The sequence below is a fragment of the Microcaecilia unicolor genome, chromosome 4 (assembly GCF_901765095.1).
Source record: "Microcaecilia unicolor chromosome 4, aMicUni1.1, whole genome shotgun sequence".
NCBI lineage: Eukaryota > Metazoa > Chordata > Amphibia > Gymnophiona > Siphonopidae > Microcaecilia > Microcaecilia unicolor.
The window spans coordinates 335,978,537-336,006,139 of record NC_044034.1 but is presented as its reverse complement, the minus strand read 5'-3'; the positions used below and the strand labels follow the sequence as shown (position 1 = coordinate 336,006,139).

The 27,603-nt window shown below is 41.6% G+C and overlaps 1 protein-coding gene and 1 long non-coding RNA gene across 5 annotated transcripts in view; one reads left to right on the top strand and one right to left on the bottom strand.

Moving 5' to 3' along the window:
* VDAC3 (voltage dependent anion channel 3) overlaps positions 1-27,603 on the bottom strand; it is an 83,704-nt gene that overhangs the window by 26,864 nt on the left and 29,237 nt on the right. For all 4 annotated transcript variants that reach the window (XM_030202070.1, XM_030202073.1, XM_030202071.1 and 1 more), the window contains exons 5-6: positions 10,955-11,107; positions 9,687-9,739 (exon numbers count right to left, since the gene is read on the bottom strand). In XM_030202070.1, the coding sequence (XP_030057930.1) occupies positions 9,687-9,739; positions 10,955-11,107 (206 nt within the window). The remainder of the gene's footprint in view (positions 1-9,686; positions 9,740-10,954; positions 11,108-27,603) is intronic.
* LOC115469433 lies at positions 1,687-13,902 on the top strand. Its single transcript, XR_003942006.1, has 3 exons — positions 1,687-1,761; positions 11,298-11,302; positions 13,892-13,902. It is a non-coding gene; the product is annotated as an uncharacterized LOC115469433 (long non-coding RNA).

Here is a 27,603-nt window from a genome sequence, read left to right as displayed (position 1 = left end):
TTGAAATATTATATGCAGAATTCTCAAGTATTTTCACACGTAATTTTTCATTTATGTTTACACACATAATTTTTTTGATTTGTGTTCAGAATTCACCTAGGAGAATAAGTTTATCTTGGCAAATCCCTGATCAGATATGGTTCTGCTAGCATCAGACACGGTGGAAACTTATGGGGGTTGTTATTAAGGTGCTTTATGGTCATACACATGCTATTTACATTTTAACACACATTAAAGGGAATAATGTGCATTATATTACCATAACACATGTTAATCTAAGGTACTGCAGGTTGCACTATAGTGAGATGTAAAGCCTGCAAATACATGTAACACACCTCATTATTACGTAAATTTAATAATGCAGCTTGCTGTTTTATTCCTGGAAAAATAACATCAACAAGAAACTGGCTTTATCATTCCTGGCCGGGAGCATCAGCCATAAAGCCAGCGCCCAATATTCCTGTCTACTTCTTAAAGGAGCCTGTGAAACTAATGATGCTCTCATATCACAACCCTCTTTCCTGATGCCCCCCCCCCCCCCCCAATCACAACCCACCTTCTGAAGAACCCGGTTAATTTTTCCCCCTGCCCCTAAGACTCCCTTTTCCCCAAATCCCCCCAGGGCCTACCTTGCAAAATTCCTGATGTTTAGTGGGATAGAGGCAGGAACAATCCTAGTTACACCTATCCCTTGCCAGCGCTAGAATCAAAATGGTACCACTAATGGGCAGAGCAACTGTAGATCGCTCTTGTTGTGACCCCATAGACACCATATTGCAAGATCAGCCAGGAGCAGGGCTACAAGAAGGTAGGGTGAGGTTTTTGGGGAAAAGGGAGAGTCTTCGGAGGTACTGAAAAGTGACTGGGAAGGGTTGGGATTAGGGGGGGGGGGGGGGGCTCAGCAATTTGGATACCACCTTTAAAAAGTGGCCTGAAAGCACTGGGCTATGGCTTAGTGGGCTGATGCTCCTGGGGCAGTGTGAATAATGCTGCTTATGAAGTTGATCCCAAATAGCACAATTCATATATCACAGGACTAGCTTGTGGTACTGAGCTGCCATAGGTTAATCACTCCCATGGTGCAGTCACATTGTGACAATTTGCAGACCCCTGCCCCCCCCCCCCCCCCCCCCCAAGTAATTTAACACAAATATAAGAAAAATATCCCAGGTCATTTCTAGTGCAAACAACCTCTGAGATTCCAGAACTGTAAACAAATTAGTAAAGAAAAAAGAAGAAGCCAGGCGCTCCATTTTAATATCAACAATTAAGCTCTCTCTAAAATATATTTTTTACTGTATTTGGTCCAAAATCAAACCTTTAGCAAGACGCCATATATTTACATTTACCATACTATTTCCATTTCCCCGACTAACATCTAAAACTCTGCAAAAAACATGATGAAGAGATGCTACAGTGTCACAAGTAATTCATTAGTACTAACTTTCAAAAGAAAAATCATATCTATCTGATACCAGTGCAGAGAGATGGATAATTTAAAACAAGTATGTTTATCCATAAAAAAAACTATATAATCATAAAATTGGGCCTTTGTCAAGCATTCAATCACACACCGTGACAGCCAAAGCAAACATGCAAGACCACAAGCCTCATCCAGTGTGACATGAACATCATCTTGATCAATAATCCACTATGAGGGGAATTCATAACTGGGTGTCTATGCCACTCATTTTCAAAGGAGAAAAAATCTCAAAAGCGGCATAAAGCAGCAGATGAACGTTTTCTCACAAAAACGTCTAAGTCACGATTTTTGAAACTCAGGATTGGGACGTTTTACTAAATTGCCAGGGGGCGTGTTGGAAGTGTGTTTTGGTCAGGACTTGGGTGGGCTTAAAATCTGGACATTTTTCAGTGATATTAGAATAGAAAAAAAGGTCCAAGGCAAAAAAAGAAGTACGTTTTTATCTAGACCTATTTCAATCACAACTAAGTCACAAAAAGGTGCCCTAACTGACCACTGGAGGGATTAAGGCATGACCCCCCACCCCCACCTTCTTGGGTACCACTTGCACAGAGAGAAGGGTCTTCCAGTTCTTCATCTGTTCATCCCAGAGAACTGTATGCAAAGGGACAGTCATAGCATCTCTGGGCGGAGAATCAAACTCTAGGACTTGAAATAACTCAGCCCTAGGTTCATCCTCTGATTCCAACTTAAACTGCATCTGTCATTTCTTTGACAAAATGGGTCAAGGAGAGGGGTTCAGGTGAAGATTCCCTCCTCTCATCAGGCGGAGAGGGGTCTGAAGGTATTCCTCCAAGAGGAAGTCTAACTCTTCACAGACTCCCATGAGCGGTCCATATCAGACTCAGCAAAATAGTCTTCATGTGATGTCTGAGTCTGCGCATGCCTCAGTTGGCCGGAATGATGTCCAGGCCTCGGGGCTAGGTGCTGAGGTGTTTCATACTGTAAATTTCTAGGTGAATGGAGTAAATGATGATCAGATCCAGAATCCTGATCCTCAAGCATATGCAGTGTGGCTAAATCAGAAACTTCACGATCAGACATCATGTGTTGGGTCTGGTAATTTAATACCAGAGGAGGATCAAGTTGATAATGCTTGGTGTAGTTTTTCTGAAGTAGATGAGAAATTAAATTGAGGATTACGTGAAAAGTCTGTCTCCAACCACAGCTCTTTTAGATCCATGTTCTTCTATAATATTTAGACTGTAAGCTCTTTGAGCAGGGACTGTCTTTCTTCTATGTTTGTGCAGCGCTGCATACGCCTTGTAACGCTATAGAAATGCTAAATAGTAGTAGAAGAACAATGTTTGATGTGATGGGTCCTTTTTTGAAAACGTTGGTTAATAAATCTTTACAGGAAGGGTATTTAGTGGATACACTTAAACAAGCAACAGTGAAACCTTTGTTTAAAAAAATCATTAAATTCCAAAATTGTGAATAATTTCAGGCCAAATTCTGACTTGCCATTTTTAGCAAAGGTAATTGCGAAGGCTGTTTTGCAACAGCTAATACAATTTCTGGAGGAAAGAAATCTGTTAGATGACTATCAATTTAGTTTCAGATTAGACTATAGTGTGGAATTTTTACTTTTATCAATGTTGGATGAGCTGAGAATTGGAATGGACCAGAATCTTGTTTTTGTGTTGTTATATTGAATATTGCATCTATCTTTGATACTATTGGCCATCAGCTTTTACTTAATGTATTGTCTGGTTTTGGCATTCATGATCATGTGTTAGTTTTGTTCCTACTTGCAAGGTAGAACATTCCATGTTAAAGTACAGGAATCAGTCTTTACGTATTTTTCAGTTTCACGAGTGATTTATTTATTTATTGCATTTGTATCCCACATTTTCCCACCTCTTTGCAGGCTCAATGTGGCTTACAATATATCATGAATAGTGGAATTACATAGAAAATATACATTTGGTATTACAGAAGGATGTTGGATAATATGGTAATAACAGAACATAATAGTACCACAGGGACCCGCATTATCGGCGGTTTTGTTTAATCTGTTTATGGTATCTCTCAGGAAAGAGTTTCAGAGTTTGCAAGTTTCCTACAGAATGTATGCAGATGATGTGCAGTTCTTTTCTCCACTTGAGAATGGTTGCTGTGATCATTGAAGTTAAAGAAAATTTTAGATGGGAATTGGATGAAACAACGTAACTGTCATTAAATGTTATGAAAACGGAAGTCATGTATGTAGGTAGAATATCAGATCCATCACTGGTAATGACTTTTGAATATCGAGGAGAGCAGATAAAAGTTAAATCATCTTTTTGTAATTTGGGAGTCTTTTTAGATAGCAATTTGACGATGCAAAGACAGATAGATCATGTAATTTCTACATCTTATTTTCAGCTTCAGTTTGTAAGTAAATTGAAGGGCATGGTGGTATCGTAGGACTTCTGAACGATCATGCAAAAATTGATTTTTGTAATTCTTTATTTCTAGGTATTTCTTCTTTTCGGTGTCAGGTGCTTGCTGCTCCACGATTGATTACAGGAGTTTCAAAATTAGAACATATCACTCCAGTGTTAAAAAGATTACATTGGCTCCCAGTTATGTATAGAGCTTTGTTTAAAGTTCTTGTATTAAATCATCAGCGTATATATAAGACTGTACACCTGCTTATTTCTGCAATACACTCAAAATATACCAGGCTGTGCATTAAGATCTGAGACATCCCAGAAACTTTGTCTGCCTCCTCCAACGTCTTATCATTAATGTAGAGACAAAGATGTGAGCACTATCAATTGCTGGTCTATTCTTGTGGAATGCTTTGCCAGGACATTTGATATCTTGTGAAAATATTCTGCAATTTAAATGTCTTATGAACACTCGTTACTTTGTGAAGGCCTTTATGGAAGAATGAAGTAGATTGCTGTTTATTGACTATGATTATTTCAATGATGGTTATGTGTATTCAAGTTTTTATGTTTTGTGTATGTTTCTTTGTTACCCACTTTGGACAAAAGCGGCATATATATAAAAATTAAATAAATATGCCCACTTCTCAACCCTGAGGGAGATTCCTCCTCTAATGTTAAGTGTCGCAGTGCATGAGGTGATACCGACACCAGTGCCCCTTGAGACAAGGAGGTTGGGGACTGCTCCACAGGTGAAGCGTGGGCCTTAAGGTTAGAGTGGCTAAGTGCTACGGCTGGTGCAAGTGCCCTTGATGCCTGGGCACTTTGAAGCTGAAGCAAACCTATCTCCTCTCTCAGCATGGCCTAGAACCAATCATTGAGGACAGGTATCGGTAAGGCTGTGGCTGGTGTTGGTGAGGAAACAGCCTGCTGAGTTGCTGATGCCAAACTGGAAGTGGGGTCCTGGCTGCGTGTGAGCTGAGGTGATGGTACTAGAATAACCGAGGTGGAGCAGTCCTCTCGATATTGAAGCTTCTTGGTTGCCAGCGGTGCTGATGCCCCGGAGCTTCCAGCATCGTGCGTCAAAGGGAACCGATGTCGATACTTCTTGGCCTTTACCCATGTCTGATATCGAGGTCCCTCAGTGCCAATGAGAACGCCGCTGTCACGGTTGTGGCCGTGCCCTTATGTTCAGACCTACTGTTTCTCTGTATCTAGCTCTCCAGTCTGCCTTTTTCCCTATTTTTGTTCTTCCTGTAAGCCAAGCCTCGCTTTGGTCTCCCTGCTTCTGCTTCATTTCCTGTTGTTGTTCTTCCTGTAAGCCAAGTCTCGCTTTGGTCTCCCTGCTTCTGCTTCATTTCCTACTTGTGACATCATCAGCCTATGCCTTTATAAGGACCCAGGGAGCTTTCCTACGTTGCCTTTGCAAGAGGTCTCTTAATCTTGTGTTACCTGTTTAGATTATTTCCCTACTTGGCTTTATTTATTTATTTTTTATTTTTGTTACATTTGTACCCCGCGCTTTCCCACTCATGGCAGGCTCAATGCGGTTTACATGGGGCAATGGAGGGTTAAGTGACTTGCCCAGAGCTTGCCCAGAGCCTGTGCCTGAAGTGGGAATCGAACTCAGTTCCTCAGTTCCCCAGGACCAAAGTCCACCACCCTAACCATTAGGCCACTCCATTAGGCTTTGCTCCTGAAGGTCTGTTCTGTGTTTCTTTGAGTCTTGTGTTTCAATACTTTGCTTTGTTTCTGTGTGTTTACTTTTGAATCCTGTTTCCTGAAAGCCTGGCTGTAGAGCCTCACTCTGCCCTTGGTGTCTGTATCTGTTTGATTCTACCCTTGGCTCCTGCTTTTAGTCTAGCCCTGCTTTTAACTCTTGCTATAGTTACGTTCTGTGTTTAAGCCAACCTCTGTGTTTAGCCAAGCTCTGTTTCTGTATTCCCTGTTCTGTTTCCTGTGTGTGTGGTTCTTGTCTGTTTATTCTGAGTCTGTAGAAGCCAGCATCATACCTGATTACTTCACTGCTATCCAGCTGTGGGTGCTGGTAAGCACATTGCTTCTTTGTTTGTCTTCCTTTAGTCTGCTTAATCCTTTGCCTGCTTTGTTTGCTTCCTGGCTCTTGAGCTCTGTTTCTGCCAAGTTCTGTTCCTGTGTGTGTTTGAGCCAAGTTCTGCTCCTGCTCTATGTTTGAGCTAGTTCTGTCCCAGTTCCCTGCTAAGCCAAGTCCCTTTCAATATCCTGTTCCAGCCAAGCCAAGTCCCTTTCAGTATCCGGTTCCAGCCAAGCCAAGCCCGTTCCAGAATCTGGTTCCAGCCAAGCCTGCTCCAGAATCCGGTTCCAGCCAAGCCCACTTCAAAATCCGGTTCCAGCCAAGCCAAGCCCGCTCCAGAATCCGGTTCCAGCCAAGCCCGCTCCAGAATCCAGTTCCGGCCAAGCCAAGCCCATTCCAAAATCCGGTTCCAGCCAAGCCAAGCCCGTTCCAGAATCCGATTCCAGCCAAGCCTGTTTGAGAATCCTGAATCCTGTTTGAGAATCCTGAATCCTGTTCCAGCCAAGCCTGTTTGAGAAGCCTGAATCCTGTTCCTGCCTTGTGTATTGTCTTGCTTCTGTTATTCTGTTGCCTAGCTCCTGCCTTGTCTTGCCTGTCTAGTTCTGCTTTGCTTTGTCTCTTTCAGTCTAGTCCTGTCCAGATCCAGTTCTTTCCTTGTCCTGCCCTTTTCTGGACCCAGTTTTAATCTACTTCCTTGTGTTGCCTTGTCTTGCATTTCTGGGTCCCAGTCCCAGTTTTAACCCAGTTCCGAGTTTTGCCTTGTCCTGTCTGGGTTCCAGTTCTGGCCCCTTTGCCTTCTTTTCCTTGCCTCATCTGGATCCGGTCCTTGTTTAGTCCATTGTGTTTAGTTACCTCTGTCCTGCCTGTGTGGAGTCTGTTAGTTTATCCTAGTCCAGTCTGTTCTGATTCTTGTTTGTGCCAGCCCCGGTGATTTGTCTGTCAAAGCTCCAGCTTTGGTCCAAGGGCTCACCATTCCTGACAGTTATGACAGCCGCCTAATCCATATGCATCCTTGGTGTTGGGTCCAATGCTGATCGATCCCGGTACCTGATACTAGCGCCTGATGTCGAGGCAGGTGGAGATCTCCTCAATGCTGGTGCACTCCCAGTGTCAGACACAGCCCTGGCAACCACTGGGGGTCAGTGCTTCCAATGCTGATGTTGATGGGGCAGACTTCAAAGCGCGTCTGGTTCACTTTCCGTGTTCTTTTCTGCATTTGTAAACAAAGAACACATTTAGTTGGGTCATGGTCAGGCCCCAGACACCTCACACACCAACTGTGTGTACTGGTGCTGGAAAACACTCGATTGCCCTAGGTACATTGCTTGAAGCCATTGGGGTATGAAGAACAGCAGTTAATCAAAAGATTCAATGTTGAGGCCAAAAAGATGCTTACCTCCAATGGAGCTCTGCTCTGGCCTCAGAGGGCCTAGGGAGCCGTGAAAAATAAAGAAACCCTAAAAGTGCCTAAACAGGCTACAAAGAATAAACGGAGGGACAAAACCAAAACTATGAGGGAAAATGAAGAAAATTATCAAAATGACCCACACGGGAAGACATAAAATTTGCAAAAAGAGGGTACTGAGGGGGAGATTTACTAGACACAATCTCCCTGTTCCGCTGAAAAAATCAGACTGAAGGTCCCACACTTGTGCGTTGAGTGGGAAGACCCTCACAGATGCTGCCAAAAGCCTCTTAAAGATACAGTGCGCTTGGCAGCATCCACACCAGGCTCCATCAGGACAATGTCACCCAAGTGTAAGGATACTGCTGTCCTGCTTGTCCTCAGAGAAACACTGATACACACACAAACACGCAGAGATGTGTTGGAAATAATTCCATGAGGGAAGCTCCATATGCTTTCCCGACTACACATACCCCCTGCTGGTGTAATTCAGATGTGTATTTCATTTTCTTTAATAGATTAGCAAATCAAGATCCAGTTACATACAACAAAGAATCCATTCCATATTCACTTATGTCAACAGCACAAATTAAAAAACAAAACAAAACACACACACACACAACAAAAACACCATACATAAAACAGCTTCCCCAAGCACAATCAAAACAATCCGTGATTTTCTTACAACAAAAATCCTTCTCTCCCTCCCCTCGCTCCAGAGGGTACCCCACATAAGGGTTCCCCACATAATCTCACTATTAACACTCATATCATTTTTGTCACTGCTATTTAACCCTGTAGGGCTTCTGCTACTTCTTAAAAATGGCTGTGTATTGCATTTTCTTTGTTAAAAATTCTACTATGAAACCTAATATAACCTACTAGGAAGCCATACAGCTTTCTTATGGTTGCTATGTAAACTGAAACCTAGTAACTGATATCTGAATTTAAGTGCTGGTTGCTATGTATATTGCCTTCTAGTGATAAGAGAAGCACAGCAATAACTGTTGCCTTGGAACAGTGGCGCCCTAAAATATATCCCTTTGAAATCTTTGACAGTGATAATGATTAGGAATATTATCACACTTGGTTTCACTTATTGATTTGTAGCACTGATGGACGTATGCAGTGCTGCACAAGTCAGGATTCTAAGTATGATTTTTGATTATAGATTAATGCGCATACAGATAAGGTGTTTCAGTCTTCATTCTTAACTCTGCAGCGTATTCATTCTGTTAGATCCCTCTCACCGATGCCATATATCTGAATGTTAATCTTATCAATAGTTATCACACACCTGGATTTTTGTAATTCACTTTTCTCTGGCCTTCCTTTATCCTTCTTGGATCGACTGCAGCTCATTCAATCCACTGCAGTAAAACTGCTCCACAAGGCACACAAATTTGACCATGCCATGCCTTTACTGACATCAAAGCACAGGTTACCGATGTCAGCACGCATTCAATTTAAATTACTTTTGCTGGCACACAAAGGTCTGAAACTTTCTGCTCCAGATTATATCCAACCTTCTCTTGCCATATATTACCTCTTGCTCCTTTTGTTCATCCCAAGTGGCACTCCTACAATTAACGCCACCTTCATGCTTGCAGCTGGGCATAACTCGTGAAACTGCCTTTGCATATGCTGCCCCCAAGCTCTGAAACACTCTCCCGCTGGGACTCAAAACTGAACCTCCAACACCGCTTTCAAAAAACTTCTGAAGACCTGGCTATTCAAAAAATATTCCTCTCAGAGCACTTAGCTCTACCTTCTTTTCCTACTCTCTCACTTTCTATGGCACTTCTGGCCCATTTTATTTTATTTGTAAACTGCTTTGCTGCATTTTTTTATGTGAACAGCGGTATATCTAGCACATTAAAATAAAATCAAAATAAAATGTTCCGGTACAATAGATCCTTGTCCTGAAAAGCTTACATTCTATATGGGTACCTGAACAAATAGAAGGTAAAGTGCCTTGACCGAGGTCACAGTGTGGCAGTGGCAAAAGCAGGATTTGAACTTTGGCTTCCCCGATTCTCGGCCCACTGTATTATTATTTCCAATGCAAAGGAATGTTTGGGAACAGCTCCACTGATACCACCCCTTCCCTCTGACCTCCAGATCAGAGACAACTAAGATATAAACACACTGAACATATGCACATGCAAACATACACAGTGGGGTTGGAAAGAATTTCATTAGGCCATTCTCGGAATGCTTTCCACTATTTTAAACTGAAGTGCCTGGGGGTTTTTTTTCATCCATAATTATAGCTTCAGAAATAGCGGATGCTTACTGAAGTTAACATTAGAACTGGATATAGCAGACATTTACTCTTTTAATGAAAATCTCAACTATGACAAGGCTTACCCTGTGTTAGGTACAAAAGTAGTGTCGAAAGATACCTTCATTCCCTTCACGAACTGCAAGAGTAAAAACATCATATAACATTTTACATTGGGTTAACCAGGAAGACATTTGTAAATTACTAAAAGGAGGCTCAAGGATTTTTTTATGTATCTATTTATTGATACCTGCTATACCGCTTTTGCCAAGGATGGCTTCAGTCACCCCACTGGTCACATTCTGATCTGCTGTTGTAGCTATTGCAATTATAATCCACAAATACATATTAAGCATCAGCTACTAGGCCAGTCTTCAAATTCTCATCCTGCCCTTTTCTCGAATACATTGATTATTCTTGTCTAACACTTTGGGGTCCCTTTACTAAGATGCACTGAAAAATGCGCTGCGCTACTGTAGGCGCGTGTTTTGGGCACGTGCAGATCCATTTTTCAGTGTGCCTGCAAAAAAGGTCGCTGAAACATTTTTGCTGATAATGGACAGGCGTCAAAATAAAAATTAGCACGCGTCCATTTTAGGAGTGAGACCTTACCGCCACCCATTGACTTAGCGGTAAGGTCTTTCACATTAACCATGCGGTAATCGCCTACGCGCGTCAAGTCGGACTTACCGCCCAATTTTCACCACATGCCAGAAAATAAAATATATTTTCTGGCATGCGTAGCAGACGCACCTCAAAAATGAACTTACCACACAGGCCACGCAGTAGCCAGGCGGTAACTCCAAATTGATGTGTGTTGGGTGCGCATGGCACCTACGCGGCTTAGTAAAAAGGCCCCTTTATTTCTACAAACTTTTATTCTCTTCTTCAATAAAATGTGCATCTTTTACTGTAGCTCTACCCTGTTTCTTTTGTGCAGAAATATGTTGTTATTCATTTCTGTGTCCCACATTTGACTCTTTAAGATGTTGCTAGTTTACACATACAGTTGTGATGTGTGAGGGTTGTCATAAGGATCAGCACAGCACAAGATTCAGAAAGATAAAAACAACTAAGTAGGAAGAGTTTTCAAAAGTACCAGCTCCTCAAAAATTAAAAAGAAAAAGGAAATCTGTCAACTGAATTACCACGTTTTTGCTAGCACTGACACTTTATTAACCTTGGCGATAAAGCTACACTTCCTATAATGGTCTCTTACTTTTACCCTTACAACACTTATCTAATAAGATCATACCTAATCGCATACTTTGTAGACTGAAAGACTATTTCTCTACTTCTGATTGTATAGCAGTCTATCTAATCTCTAATATTCTCATTTTGTTAATAATTTTACCTTATCCTCCATTGATATTTCTGTTGCTAAGGTATTCTCAGTGTTCCATTTCTGAAGGAAAGTGAGTCCCATGTCCTTCATTTTATATTTGGTCTCTAGTTGGGCATTGGCCTTCCCTGTGTCCGTGTTGGCAGATCCACTGGTAGTAAATTCCTGGGAAAAATACCACAGAATAGTCAGATGAAAGGCTTAACATTTTTAAGAGAATGTGTCATATTATAGCAAAATCAGGTTGATCAGATTTGGATACACAAGGCAGCACAGATGTCTTGTGAGGCCATGCTTCTACTATTTTCTGATAGATGCTTCAAAGCTTACTTACTACAAACTAAAGACAATAAAGATTGGGTGTGTCCTGAGTAAATCAAATGATTTATGTTCATGTCTTAACTAGATGAAAGGAAACAATTTGCTAAGCAACTCTGATCTTTAATCCTAAAATTAATTATCATAGAAAGACTTATTTTTTATTCCTGGCGCTGATTTCTGGATACCAGAGATGCACTCAATGGTGAGGTTTAGGGTGCACATTTATTTATTTATTCATTCATGACATTTACACCCCAAATTAGCCCGAAATAGACTCGTTCAATGTGGCCTACAAACAATAAAGTGAATAAAACATAATAATGTACAGAATATAACACAAATTACAGTAAATTCAAGAAGCAAATTAATACATGTGCAGTAAGTAACCAGGGATTTAGACTATCTCAAGGACAAACAAATAATTAAGGGTGGATAGGTGAGAGCATAATTAGGCAGGGCTAGATGGGAAACGAGATTAAGAAAAGGGTGTGGGTAAAATTCAAATTGAGTTCTTTGTATTCAGAAAGACCAAACTGAAGGAATTTATTTAGTTATTTGTTACATTTGTACCCCACATATTTGCAGGCTCAATGTGGCTTACATAGTACCGTGAAGCAATAGCCACCCACGGTGAAGAAACAAATACAGAGTGATGTTACTGTCAATGAAATAGATATGTAGAAACACATTAGGGAATAATAAAGAGGGACGTTATATAAAAGTTCATGGTGTTCATTAAAAGTTTAGGTTTCTTTGTGTTGCTGGGTTCAGGTACTTAAGTTGGGTCAGTGGGATATGCCTTTTTGAACAGGTTGGTCTTTAGTGATTTCCGGAAGTTGAGGTGGTCATACTAGTTTTTATGGCTTTTGGGAGTGCATGATTTGTACTTGAGTCCTTTGCAACTAGGGTGGCAAAGATTTAAGTAAGTAAGTGATGATCTGGTTGAGTTTCTAGTTGGCAGGTCTATGAGGTCAGACATATATCCAGGGGCATCTCCATAGATAATTTTGTGGACCAAGGTGCAGATTTTAAAAGTAATACTTTCTTTGATTGGGAGCCACTGTAATTTTTCACGAAGGGGTTTGGCGCTTTCGAATCGCGATCTTCAAAATATAAGCCTGGCTGCTGTGTTTTGAGCGGTCTGAAGCATCCGGCATAAATTTCGTTGCAATAGTTGGCATGTGTTTTTAGAAGACTTCTAAAAGTTAGGTATCATCTGTAAACTTGATTGATTTAGAAAGAGAATTCCAAATTTTGGTGCCTTGATAGGAGAAATTAGTAGAGTGAATTGTTTTATATATCACATTCTTACAGATAGGGATATGTAAGACAAGATATTCTCTAGATGATGAAACAGCATTACGAGGGGGTAATTCAATAAGATTATTTATATACTAGTAAAAAAGGCCCGTTTCTGACTGTAATGAAACGGGCAGTAGTATTTTGATCTGCTTGTAATTTTTTGAGAAGACCACGTTTAAGTTCAGCATAGATGGAATTGCAATAATCAAATTTGGTGAGGACAAGGGATTGAACCAAAGTACGAAAGACAGATTTAGAGAAAAATGGCTTCAATCTCTTTAGCTTCCAAAGTGAGTGAAAGACACTCAAGGTCAACTTAGAGACTTGATTTTCAAGAGCGAGGAAATGATCTATGGTGACTCCCAAGATTTTCATTGATGACTCAAGGGAATAGGTTTTGTTCTTAAAAATAAAGTTACTAAGATTCATTGGATGGTGAGGGTTAGTTATAATTAGAAACATAGTTTTATCCATATTAAAAGTTTTAGTTTGAAATTAGCTGATTCCCAAAGGAACCTTCTCTTTGGAAGGGAGTGGAAAAGTCTGAGGTAGAAGAATGGATCTAGAGTGCCAACCTGGAAGGCCTGTCTTAGAAGAAAGGAGGCTGTAATTAAAGCAATATTAAAAGAGGTTCACAGACAGTCTGGTCTAAGCTGGCAGAAGAGGAGGAAGTTCAAGATGTGTCTATAAAATAATGAGTGGAGTTGAACCGGTAGATGTGAAGCGTCTGTTCACGCTTTCCAAAAATACTAGGACTAGGGGGCATGCGATGAAGCTACAATGTAGTAAATTTAAAACGAATTGGAGAAAATGTTTCTTCACTCAACGTGTAATTAAACTCTGGAATTCGTTGCCAGAGAATATGGTAAAGGCGGTTAGCTTAGCAGAGTTTTAAATAAGTTTGGATGGCTTCCTAAAGGAAAAGTCCATAGATCGTTATTAAATGAACTTGGGGAAAATCCACTATTTCTGGGATAAGCAGTATAAAATGTTTTGTACATTTCTGGGATCTTGCCGAGTATTTGTGACCTGGATTGGCCACTGTTGGAAACAGGATGCTGGGCTCGATGGACCTTTGGTCTTTCCCAGTATGGCAATACTTATGTACTTTTGTGTAGCAGTTCACTTCCTCTTCCTCTTGTTGTGCAATATCTGTGGAGGAGAGGGACAGCCAGCTCTAGGAGTACAATGAAGTGTGGCAGAGAAACGTGAACATGCCATTGAGGAGGGTGGGGGAGGCTGCAGCTTGAAGGGAGAAATTTTGGGCCTTAGGGTGGGGAAATTCTGTGCAAAAATGCCACAAATAAACAATGCAGAATTCTGCAGTATTTTCAAAAGTTTTGCACAGAATTCTCCCAGGAGTATAATAAGAGGAAATCTGCTGGAGTGACAGCCAGTCTGAAGGGAAATCACTGTGTAGATATATTATGGACAAAAGCCATACAATATTTTAAAACAAACACATAAAATTTTAAACTCTATTCTAGCAATCACAGGAAGCCAATGAAGAGATTTTAAAAGTGGTGTGATTCTGTCAAATCTTGAATTATGAAGAAGTACTCTTGCTACAGTATCTCTCTATATAAAAGGCAACACCAACGTTCTATGAAGCCTCCAGCCGGAAGTGTGAAGGTGGAGAGATATCCGGTTTCCCCATGAGTGTCTGCCCCGCCCTCTCTGTAACACAAACAGTCAGTGAAGGAAAACAGCAGAGCACGAAATCAAATCGCTCGCTCTGTAACAGTGAAGGAATCAGAGGGGGGAGGGGAGAGAGGCCAGAGGGCAGGGACACACACACTCCCACATGCACACAGAAGAAAACCTTGCTAGCCCCCGTTTCATTTGCATCAGAAACGGGGCTTTTTTACTAGTTTTGTAATAACTGAATCCTAGATAAAGGATTTTTTTTAAAAAAACTCTAATGTAAAGGAAATTACAATAATTTTAGAAAAAAATGAGAGAATGAACAATTTTCTGCATACCATCCAGGGACAAATTTGAAATAGTAATCTGAATTTCAAACACAGATGTTTGATCTGACAATCACCTTTTAAGTCAGTATCAAGCCAAACTCCTAGACTGTATGCTACAGGTTGAAGTTGATTTACCATCTAGTATTGGATTATGAAGAGGAAAGTGGAATATTTTCCATTTATCCAAAGCAAGGTAGTTTTTTCAACATTCAGTTTAAGTAGATGTTTAAATATCCAACTAGATATTCTAGAAAAACAGGGGCTCTTGACTTGGGGACAAGATGGCGCACGTAACGGATGTGTGATCCCGGAGCTCCTCAGAACCTTCTTTGTTTGACCCTAGTAATTTCTCTCCCCGTCAATTTAGATGGGGAAAAGAAAGGGGAAAACGCTGGTGCCTACCTCCGTGGTACCAACGTCGACGCCAGTCTCTAGGCAATCAACATTGGAGAACTTTGGTATCGGGATTCTTGGCGAGTTGAATTCCACTTTAACGGTCTCAAACCCTTCGGGAGATGAGTGCAGCGCAGAGGGAGCGACGTTGAGTCCTCCCGCTCTCACCGCACCTCCACAACCCGGAAGTGATTTGCTAGCAGAGGGGCCACGGCAGCTTGAAACGACCTTTCCGTTGCTAGTGGAAGGAGGACCCACTGCTGGATTAACTTCGAGTTTAGGAGCAGCAAGACAGGGGCAGATGCGGGTTGCCACCCCTGTTACTCGAGGTTTGCCTCCCGAGAAATGTGGAGGACGAATAAGACCAGAATCGGTGACTATGGAAAGCCTATGGGACGCAATACAGGAGGTAAACGGAATGTTACTGCAGATGAATACCTCTATTAAGGGCGAGATAGGCGAATTAAAACAAACTACTCAAGAACTATCTTTAAATGTCCAAGAGCACAAGGAAAAGATTTCTAAGATGGAAGATGAGGTTAAACAATTAAAGAATCTAACTGTGACTTTGGTTAAAGATAAGGAAATTCAGGAAAGAAAATTAGAATACCTGGAAAATTCTACTCGAAAGAACAACTTGAGGTTGTTGAATTTCCCCAAATCTCCTATAATTTCAGCAGATGAAATGTTTAAAAAATATCTTGGTGAAATCTTGGGGATTCCGAAAGAGGGTTTTCCACCTATAACACGATTCCAGTATATTACTGGAACCATGAAATTATTGAAAGAACAACCTCAGGCTACAGAAAATTTGAACTTGACTGAATTTCTTGAGACCTCTCTGGAATCAATCACAGAGAGAGCAACATTGCTTGTGACTTTTACTCTTGAACCTGATAGACATAATATACTTAGATTATATTTTCGCCATTTAAATGATCTTTTTTTGGGGCAAAAAATACAGATTTTTCCAGACTTAGCTAGGAATACACAAAAGAAAAGAAAGGAATTTTTGCTTTATAAAACTAGAGTTTTACAATTGGGTGCTACTTTTCTTTTGAAATTCCCATGCAAATGTCACATAATGTTTGGTCCAAATAATTATATATTTTTTTCCCCTCAAAAATTATTACAATTTATTTCATCTAAAGAAAATGTTCAGGTGCCTAATGTGTTGCCTTCCTAAATAATGCGTTGATACGTTGGCTGTGGATATCAACTATGTCCTTCCGTTATGAATAATTGGCTTATTTTTATAAGCCTTTTTTTTTTTTTTCTCTTTCCTTCTTTTTATTACCTAGTATCTTGTCTCAATTTATTGTGGACTAATATTAATCTGTTATTCTTTACTTGGAACCTGTTTAGGTAATGAGTAATTAATTTTTTCATGTTATTAAGCTTATTTCTGATGTTTCTCGAATTTATGTCATGAGATGTAAATTTAAAAATTATAAATAAAGAAGATAAAAAAAAGAAAAACAGGGGCTCATATGGTCAAACAAAGCCTGTATAGTTTTGGTTGAAAAAAAACAACAAAGCAGTGGAATCAAATGCATTTATTTGGAATAATTTTTTTTTTGTTACATTTGTACCCCGCGCTTTCCCACTCATGGCAGGCTCAATGCGGCTTACATGGGGCAATGGAGGGTTAAGTGACTTGCCCAGAGTCACAAGGAGCTGCCTATGCCGGGAATCGAACTCAGTTCCTCAGGACCAAAGTCCACCACCCTAACCACTAGGCCACTAATACCCGACGTGGCCACGTTTCACCCTCAGGCTGCGTCAGTTCAGTTGGAAGTAGCAAAAAAGTGGAACTAGATTTTTGGAATAACTGTTCTCATCTCACTACTAGTGTATATGATATACTGATATACATTTTTGATAGTTTGTACCCCTGACGCAGCCTGAGGGCGAAAAGTGGCCACGTCGGGTATTATTCCAAATAAATGCATTTGATTCCACTGCTTTGTTGTTTTTTATCTACTGTTTTGTAAGCAGTTGTGTGCCTTTTTGTTTTTTTAATTTTGGTTGAAAGGAAAAACAATTTGCACATCATCAGCATAAAAACATAAGACAAACCCAGTGATTTAAATTTACCCAGAGAACTAAAGATGATATTAAATAAAACTGGGGATAAACAGGAACCCTGAGGTACACCACAACCAGGGAATCAAACTGAAGAACTTTCCCCATTTTTAACAACCTTATAACTTCTGTTTTTTAAGAAAAGCAGATAAACAATATTTTACTTTTCTACAGACGCCAATTAAGTTTAGTTTAACAAGTAACAGATCATGATCGAGGGATCCTTTTACAAAGGTGCGCTGAAAAGTGGCTTGCGCTGATCCATTTTTTAGCGCGCCAGTAAAAAAGGCCTTTTTTTGCAGAAAATAGACATGCAGCAAAATGAAAATTGCCGCGCGTCCATTTTGGGTCTGAGACCTTACCACCAGTCATCAACCTAGTGGTAAAGACTCACGTGGTAACCGGACGGTAATGACCTACACGTGCCAAATGGCACTTGGAACGCATCCGTTACACATGCCCAAAAATAAAAAATATTTTTCGGGAACATGTATTGGACGCACATCAAAAATGAAATTACCACAAGAGTCACGTGGTAGTAGGGCGGTAACTCCATTTTGGCGCACGTTGGGTGCACGTAGACGCTTATGCGGCTTAGTAAAAGGGCCCCTGAATGCAGTAGAAAGATTGTGCTTTTAAAAAATAACCAAGCCAAAACCTCCTGCACAAAACTGCATCTGCTCCAAGGAAAAAGAAAGCGAAGATATTTACCTGTAGCAGGTATTCTCTGAGGACAGCAGGACATTCACTCTCACATGTGTGGGTGACATAATTCATGACACCCGGTGCGGAGCATAAAAAAGTTAAAGTCTTTAAAAGCACGTGCAATGTCTCCACCATGCATACATGAATGCCTTCCTGCCTGCCACGAAAGGCAGGACCAGCAGTACATTACTATAGCATGGAATCAACTCCAAGGGGAGGTGGGAGTGTATGTAAGAATGAATGGCCAGCTGCCTCAGAGAATACCTGCTACAGGTAAGTATCTTCGCTTTCCCCTAGGATAAGCAGGACACATTCTCATATGTGGGAATCCCTAGGTATTAGGCTCACTGACAACAACTATTGGTCAACTGGAACTCGCAACAGCGAGATCAAAATACTATTAACCTGAAACTATATACAACTGTGTGAGAGTGCAAACTGGAACAGAACTAAATGGGCTTAGGAGGGCAGAGTTGGATTCTAGACCCCAAATTCTGAAGCACTGTCTGTCCCAACTGACTACCACGTCAGATATCTTGCTCAAGGAAGTCGTGAGATGTGAATGTGTGGACTGAAGACCACGTTACAGCTTTGCAAATCTCTTTAATGGAGGCTGACCTCAAGTAGGCTACTGATGCCACCATAGCTCTGACATGGTGAGTCTTGACATGACCCTCAAGAGTCAGCCCAGCCTAGGCATAAGTGAAAGAAATGCAATCTGCCAGCCAATTAGAAATTGCTTGTTTCCCGATGGCGACCCTCATCCTGTTCTGGTTGTGGCCAGAAGGATGCTAGGCTGCATAGAGAGGGGCATAACCAGCAGAAGAAAGGAGGTGTTGATGCCCCTCTACAAATCGTTGGCGAGGCCCCACTTGGAGTATTCTGTTCATTTTTGGAGGCCATATCTTGCTAAAGATGTAAAAAGACTGGAAGCGGTGCAAAGAAAAGCTACAAAAATGGTATGGGATTTGCGTTGCAAACTGTATGAGGAGAGACTTGATGACCTGAACATATATACCTTAGAGGGAAGGAGAAACAGTGGTAACATGATACAGACGTTCAAATATTTAAAAGGTATTAATACGCAAATGAACCTTTTTCGGAGACAGGAAGGCGGTAGAACTAGAAGACATGAATTGAGGTTGAAGGGGGGCAGACTCAGGACTAATGTCAGGAAGTACTTTTTCACGGAGAGGGTGGTGAATATGTGGAATGCCCTCCCACGGGAGGTGGTGGAGATGAAAAAGGTAATGGAATTCAAATGTGTGCGATAAACACAAAGGAATCCTGTTTAGAAGAAATGGTTCCGCGGAATCTTAGCTGAGATTGGGTGGCGATGCCGGTAATTGGGAAACAAAATGGGAGCTGGGCAGACTTCTAAGGTCTATGCCCTGATCGTGACTGAATAGCTAGGGATGTGTTGGAGTGTAAATTTTAAGGGGCTTCGACGGTAGCTTCAGAACTTAGTACAACAGTGCTGGGCAGACTTCTACAGTCTGTGCTCTGAGAACGCCAAGGACAAATCAAACTCGGGTATTCAAATAAAGTATCACAAACCACATAAATGAGTTTATCTTGTTGGGCAGACTGGATGGACCGTACAGGTCTTTATCTGCTGTCATTTACTATGTTGGGATCAAAACAAACAAAAAGCTGGGTGGCCTGTCTGTAGGACCTAGTTTACTCCAATTAAAAGGCCAATGCGCTTTCGCCAAAATGGGCATGAGGTTTCAGAAAGAATGTTGACAGAACAATTGACTGGTTCAGATGGCACTCTGACACGACCTTAGGAAGGAACTTAGGGTGCGTGCAGAGAACTACTCTGTTATGATGATCTTAATGTAAGGTGGATTCGCCACTAGGGCCTGAAGCTCACTGACCCTGTGAGCTTAAGTAACAGCCAACAAAAACAAGATTGTCTAGGTCAAATACTTCAGATGAAAGGAATCAAGTGGCTCAAATGGAGCTTTCATCAGCTGGGTAAGGCCAACTTTGAGGTCCCATGACAAGGCACAGGATTGACAGGGGTTGTCAAAAGCAAACCTCTCATGAAACAAACAACTAGAGGCTGTCCAGAGATGGGCTTACCCTTTACACGGTGATGGTAAGCACTAATTACGCTAAGGTGAACCCTTACAGAGTTGGTCTTGAGATCAGAGTCAGAGAAGTGTCAAAGGTATTCATCTGATGCCAAACCTCCTCCATTTAAAAGAGTAACACTTCTTAGTGGATTCTTCACTGGAAGTCAGCAAGACCATGCAGACATCCTCAGGAAGATACAAGGAAGCAAATTCTAAGCTCTCAACTTCCAGGCTGTGAGGACCAGAGACCGGAGGTTGGGATGGAGAAGAGATCCCTCATTCTACGTGATGCGGCTCAGAAAACACTCCAATCTCCAAGGTTCTTTGGAGGACAGCTCCAGAAGAAGAGGGAACCAGATCTGCCGGGGCCAGTATAGAGTGATTAGGATCATGGTTCCTCAGTCTTGATTGAGTTTCAGAAGACCAGTCCACCAATGAATGAGGAAGACATCTGATACTAGTCTGTCATGGGCCTGGAACCTGGAACAGTACTGAGGGACTTTGTGACTGAACTGAAAGGCAAAGAGTTCCACCAAGGGGGTGTCCCACACTCCGATCTGTCCAAAGCGTAGGCTCACTGAGACGCTGTCATTTTTCCTAATTTCCTCGACTTGTGGACCCTGAAGCAGCATCACTCATATCAGTGGAAGCAAAATGCTGGCCAACGTCGGTCCTGAGGAACTCTTGGAGCAGCATTATTGACGGACGACTGCATTAAGCAAAGTCAAGTTTTTTCATTCCTAAGCTTTGGATTGAGCATGTAGTTGAATATATGTGAAGACAACGTAATATCTGCCTCCGGAAGTTATTAAGGAGTGACTTTGCATGGTTTTCAAAACATTTTTTTGAAGCACAACATTGGACAACAAAGGGAGGTTTTTTCAGCTGATGATGAGGAACTGATCATATGGACCGCTTGATTGGTCATTTTGATCGCTAAGCAGCTCTTTAGACTCGTTAGTCGTGAGCTCCTTGAGGCTTTTTCCTCCCTTCAGTCGTAAAGTGCTTTATTCATACGCATACTTGTTCATACATATAGAGGGGCATAATCGAATGGGGCGCCCAAGTTTTCCTGAGGGCGTCCTTGCAGGACGTCCCCGCGAAGGGGCGGAGAAATCCGTATTATCGAAACAAGATGGGCGGCCATTTTTCGTTTCGATAATACGGTTGGGGACGCCCAAATCTCAACATTTAGGTCGACCATCTCTAAGGTTCAGATGGTCGACCTTAGAGATGGTCATCCCCGATTTTTGGTGATAATGGAAACCGAGGACGCCCATCTCAAAAACGACCAAATCCAACTCATTTAGTCGTGGGAGGAGCCAGCACTCGTACTGCACTGGTCCCCTGACATGCCAGGACACCAACAGAGCAACCTGATGCACTAACTGAATGGAAAAAGCCCTTCCCTTACCGATCCCTTAGTGATTCGGAAAGGAACGGGCATGCATGAAGGAAATCGCATGCAAATGAGCTGCTCGCTGTTAGCTCATTTGCACACGATTTCCTTCTTAAGGAGGGGAAGCCAATGCAGAGCAGCCAAGCGTTATGCATTATTTTGCATAGAAACCTCTGATGCGGCGGCCATATGGATATATGCACGTATGCCTCTTTGAGACTGAGGGTGGCGAGAAATTCTCCCGTTTAAACTAAGGCTATGACTGCTCTTAGTGTCTCCATAAGAAAGCAGGACATTCGGAGGCAGTGATTTAGACCTTTGAGATCTAAGACCGGACGAAAGGTGCCTTCTCTCTTTAGGACAATAACGTAGATGGTGCATCTGACTTGTCCCTGTTTGGCCTGGGGAAATGGGAAACACCAGAAAGTAATCTACTGTGGACTAAACCTCGACCACCTTGGTTGCCTTTTGACAAGGAGACTACAAGAAGAGAGGAGCGACCAGTTGGGAGAACGCCAACTTGTAACCTTCAATAAGAATATCCAGATCCCACTGGTCTGACATGAATATGGCTCACTCCTCTTGAAACTTCTGAAGATGTCCTCCCACTAGAAGAAGGGAAGAATGGACCAGCCTCGCATCATTGCAAAGCTCTGGAGGCATTGGGCGCTCTAGCTGACGAGAAGAGGACTTCCAGTCTGCACAAAAGGAACACTGGTGTGCCTGAAAGCGGGACTTCTGACCATATTGCTGACAACCAGGCCAGTACCATCTGCTGTCTTGAAATCGAGATCCCCCTTAAGATGGCTTATCCTCCAGCAACTGCTGTGACTTATTTTCCCCCACTTCTTTTACCAAGTTATTGAGATCTTCTCCAAACAGCCACTTCCCCCAAAAGGGCAGCTTAACTAGACATGAAGTTGATGCTGTATCTGCTGTCCAATGACACAACCAGAGTTCCTAACGTGCTGTGACAGCCAAAGCATACTGTGAGCCATAACCAGTAACACGCCACAAGTAGCATCCACCAAGCAGGCCAACCCCACTTCCAGCTGGGCCTTATGGCACCTGTCTTGTGTTGCCAACTGTTGATGCTACTACAGGCATGCTCTTGCTACAAACAAAATGCACATTGTCGCTTGAAGACGCAAAGAGACACTTCAAAGGTTTGTTTCAGCAAGCCTTCTAGCTTCCTATCCTGTAGGTCATTTAAGGCAATGCCCTTCCACCGGTAAGGTGGCCTTCTTAGTCACCACTGTAAGCAGAAATTTATCTTTTTTTCCAGAACGGGTAGGAGCGATTACTTTCCTCACTTTTCTACCTTACCGCTACCTCTCTCACAAAAGGACACATAAACACCAAGATCTGATGTGGATTGCATGAACTGAATGGGAGAATAATTGAAGGTAATAGTCAACATGTTGGGAATCAATGGAGAGGTTCTTGAAAAAACTTACACAGTCCCTTATGATGTGCAGGGTGGGGGTGGATGGAGGGATGATGGGATGGCTGAAATCGGATGGAGATAAATGTGTGTATGGAAAGAGTGCACAACTGCATGATATAACAGACAATGTAAAGCAATGAGAAGGTGATAGTACCCAAATCATAAGTAAGAAGAAGAAAGTGTCTAAAGATTCAAACTGTCAAGAAACACCCCCACCCCCCAAAAAATTGTGATAATAAATTACAAGAGAACATCTCTTCCTTTACTTTCTTACCATCTGATGAAGGGTCCAAAAACGTAATTGCATGAAAAACAGATAAAGGCATCAACGTGATTGCATGAACAGATAAAAGCATTCAAAAATTAAAAGATTATCCTGAGAAATAAAATCAGTAAAAAAAAAAATAAAGTGTGATGAATGTCAAGTTGAATACGTATTTGACATAACAAAAGGCAGAAATGCCATGCAGTGTGAGGACCATTCCTATCAGTCATGTACATGCAGAAATAATGATCTTCACACATTCACTGTCTGAAAATGGCCCTTCCTTAATTCAGCTAAAAGCATGCATGGTGTTGTACATCATGTACACGTAAACTATGTCTGAAGCAAGCATTCCCAGGGGAGTGTTTTCAACAGGACCAGAAAATAACATGCAGCTACATGCATCATTTTCCATAAAAATTTGATCCATACAAAAAACAACTTTAAAAGCCTGTTGGACATCTTGTACCTGTATCAGTTTCCAAAGGGAAAACAGGCATAGGCTCATGGGTAAAATGGGCCCACAGACTTTGAATTAAAGGAGACATTTGGACTTACCTGTTAAATTTCTTTGCTTGAGTCTTGTCAGATGAGTGGGTTATGTCCCCATGCCAGCAGAAGGAGCCAGGAAAGAAAGCTTAGAGTTGACACCCCTTATAAGGGGCAGGTGCTACCTTTAGCTCCTCAGTATCCTATATATCAAAGCTAAGACAACTATCCTATCTCACCAGAATTACTGTAACATTTCTTTATCTGATCAGCAATTAGAAAGATTACAGGTTCTACAAAATGTAGCAGTTAAAATGATTCTGGATGAATGAAGATGGACAGGACTACCCTTTATCTGTTTAAATTACACTGGCTACCAGTGAGGGTGTGTTATGTTTAAACTTATGCTGTTTCTTTTTTTTTTTTTTCAAAGTCTTATATGGTTTGGCACCAGCTTATCTATGTCACTGTGTAGAATTACATATTCCACAATGACTGCTGCACTGATCTGATGTAACTCATTTGGTTCTACCAATTATAAAACAATTGGATAGAGGATAGTGTTCTAACGTGGATTAAAAACTGGTTAAAAGATAGAAAATAGAGAGTAGGAATTAAATGGTCAGTATTCTCAATGAAGAACGGTAGATAGTGGGGTTACCCAGGGATCTGTGCTGGGACCGCTGCTTTTTAACATATTTATAAATGATCTAGAGATGGAAGTAACTAGTGAGGTAAATAAATTTGCTGACGACACTAAGTTATTCAAAGTTGTTAAATTGCAAGAGGATTGTGAAAAATAACAAAACTTCACGAGACTGGGAGACTGGGCATCCAAATGGCAGAAGACGTTTAATGTGAGCAAGTGCAAAGTGATGCACTGGGAAAGAGGAACCCGAACTATACCTACGTAATGCAAGGTTCCATATTAGGAATCATTGACTGGGAAAGGGATCTAGGTGTCATCATTGACGATACATTGAAACCCTCTGCTCAGTGTGCAGCGGCGGCTAAGAAAGCAAATAGAATATTAGGTATTATTAGGAAAGGAATGGAAAACAAAAATGAGGACTTTATAACATCTTTGTATCGTTCCATTGTGCAATTCTGGCCACCACCTCTCAAAAAAGATATAGTGGAATTAGAAAAGGTACAGAGAAGGGCGATGAAAACGATAAAGGGGATGGGACGACTTCCGCATGAGGCAAGGCTAAAGTGGCTAGGGCTCTTCAGCTTAGAGAAAAAACGGCTGAGGGGTGATATGATAGAGGTCTATAAAATAATGAGTGGAGTGGAATGGGTAGACGTGAATTGCTTGTTTACTCTTTCCAAAAATACTAGGACGAGTGGGAGGGAAAGGTAGTGGAGGAGGTTGGGTGGGGGTGATTTAAGCAACTGAGATTTGGGTTTGTTCGATTGTGACTTTGTATGCATTGTATTTTGCAGTCTTATATTGTGCTTAAACCTTTTGCCTTTTCCTAATAAAGATGACTTAAATAACCTTTTTGTCTCAACCGAGCCCTTTCAATGGCCAAGGCATAAACCACTGAACCTTGCTTCAGTAGGCCATGTACCTGCGGAATCAGGTCCGGAAGCTACGGCCTCCGTGGCTAATCCTGGGCTACAAGAATTATTCAACCTCGATGCAATGTGATCCTTTTCAACACAAGGCTTACCAGTAAGGCATTGATTCTCATTGAGCCCAGTTCTTTCCAACGGCTGAAGAACTTGGGCACTTTGGAATTAATTTTCGTAGCCATCAAGTCCAGAATCGGAGAACCCCTATCAGTCTACTATCAGCTGAAAACACTGGCTGGATAGATCCCATTCTCCCGAGTCCAAGGAGAGGAAGTCCATCTCCACATTCAAGGACCCTGTGATATTGAGCTCCCAACATGCAGAGATTTTTCTCTGCCCAACTCATGAGTCATGCCGCCTCCACCGTCATCGGATGGCTGCAGATCCCGCCTTGCTTGCTGATATAAGCCACCACTGTCACATTGTCGGAGAAAAATTAGACCAGGGCCCCCGCCAGAAAGGGAGCCAAGTTGTGTAAGGCATTCTGCACTGCCCTGAGCTCCAAGCGATTTATAGACCACCGAAACTCCTGTTCCGACCAGGTGCCCTGTGCCAGATGGAACTTGTAATGAGCTCCGACAGACAAATTCCTGGACGACAACCACCATTATATACTCCAACCAAGGAAGATGAAGGTTGTTCTTCTGTTACACCAGAGACCAGTGGCTGAGAATAGAATCCTGCTATTTTTAATTATCTTCCCCCTTTCCTTCCCATTTTCGCCTTCTCCAACCTTTTACATTCCCAAGTGTGTGTGTGTGTGTATTACTTTCCTTCATTATGATTAAAGTTCCTTTCATTTTCTGATTTTACTGTTACTTTGTAAACTGCTCTGATTTGTGCTCAACACGAGCGGTATAGCAAATGTTTAATAAATGATAAACGATAATGGCCGCATATGAGCCCTTGCTCATGGCACCACTTCATAGGCCTACTTTGACTGAGGGAAAGACCAATCTGTTGTATCAGCTTCGACCTCCTGCGTTCCGTAAGGAAGATTCTCTCCCTTGCTGTATCAGATACAATGCCTAGAAACTCCAGCATCTGCGATAGAGTTTGTCTGCTCTTCTTGAAACTGAACATCCCATCTAACAATTACAGAAGGCGGACAACTTTGTTGCCACCACACTGTCAGAAAAAGAATTTAAAAGAATGAGCCAGCTGTTGAAATACGGGTTAACTCCAATTCCATGGCACCGGAGGGCCGCCACCACCACAACCATAACCTTGCTATATGACCTTGGTGCTGTGGCAAGTTCCAAGAATGTGGAAGGGAGACTATGCTTTGAACAATCTTATTCTTATTTATCATTCAGAAAGTTTAAAAACTTTATTATTTAAGAAAACCTTTTCCTGTTAATTATTGTTCAGCTTTTTACTTTTGAATTGTTTAATACTGATTTAATTTGATGCCTTAAATGTGTTTATTTTTTTATCTGAATGTAATTTCTAAGTGATTTTTCTGGCTGTTTTTGGATTATGTAAACTGCTTAGAACTATATGGTTAAAGTGGTACATAAATAAATATTATTATTATTGTACCTGAAGTTCTTATATAAGCTCATGGATTGCTAGAGCTAAAGTTCTTATAGAAGCTCATGGATTGCTAGAGCTACAACTTTTTTAAATGCAGAACGCAATTAAAGATTAGATCTAAAATTTTTCTTGTTTCCCAATGCTTGGAATGTAGTCAAAGGAGAAATTAGATTTTACCTGCTAATTTGCTTTCCTTCAGTCCCTCCGGATAAGCCCAGAAAAATGACTGATGGGTTGAGCACACCTTCCAGTAGGAGGCGACTGAGAACTCTGACTCTCTGGAGAGCCAATAGGAGCCCTGGCTAAGTAGAATTAAATTCAGTACAGTGAAACCTCGGTTTTCGTCGATTTTTTTTCCGAAAAATTTGTCACGGTTTTTGTTGGTCACCTCGGAATTCGTCGGCATGCTGACACTGCTAATTTTGCGTTCTCACATGTCGTTCTTCTGGGGTGTTCTTCTGGGGAGTTCTTCTAAGGCGTCGTTTTGCCAACACTACTGGTTGTGGGATCACACTGCTGCTTCTAATTGCCTGCTATTTGATGAAAAAAAGTGCCTGTGCATAACTGCCTGCTCTCCTCATGGGACCAAAAAAAGTTTCTATATCCAGCAGTCCTTCAAAGAAGAAGGACAGGAACACGATTGAGTTAAAGAAGGAAATCACTGAAAAATACGAGAGTGGCATTAAGATTGCTGAAATCGGCCGCATGTACTGGAAGTCACCATACACGATAAGTTCAACCGTGGCGAAAAAGGAAGTGATAAAGGAGGCAAAAGTAGCAAAAGGTGTGAATGTGCTAACAAAACAGAGATCACAAACAATTGAAGATGTGGAAGTTACTATTGATTTGGATCAATCAAAAACAGTTAGATGGCGATTCTGTTTCTGAGGCCATCATATGTGAAAAGGCCAGACTGTTGTATGCCGATCTCATTAAGAAAATGCCTGGGACGAGTACTACTGCACTAAGTGATTTTAACGCCAGCAGAGGCTGGTTCGAAAAATTCAAGAGGCGCACTGGCATACACAGTGTTACTAGGCACGGAGAAGCTGCGAGTTCGGACAAGTCTGGTGCCGAAAAATTTGTG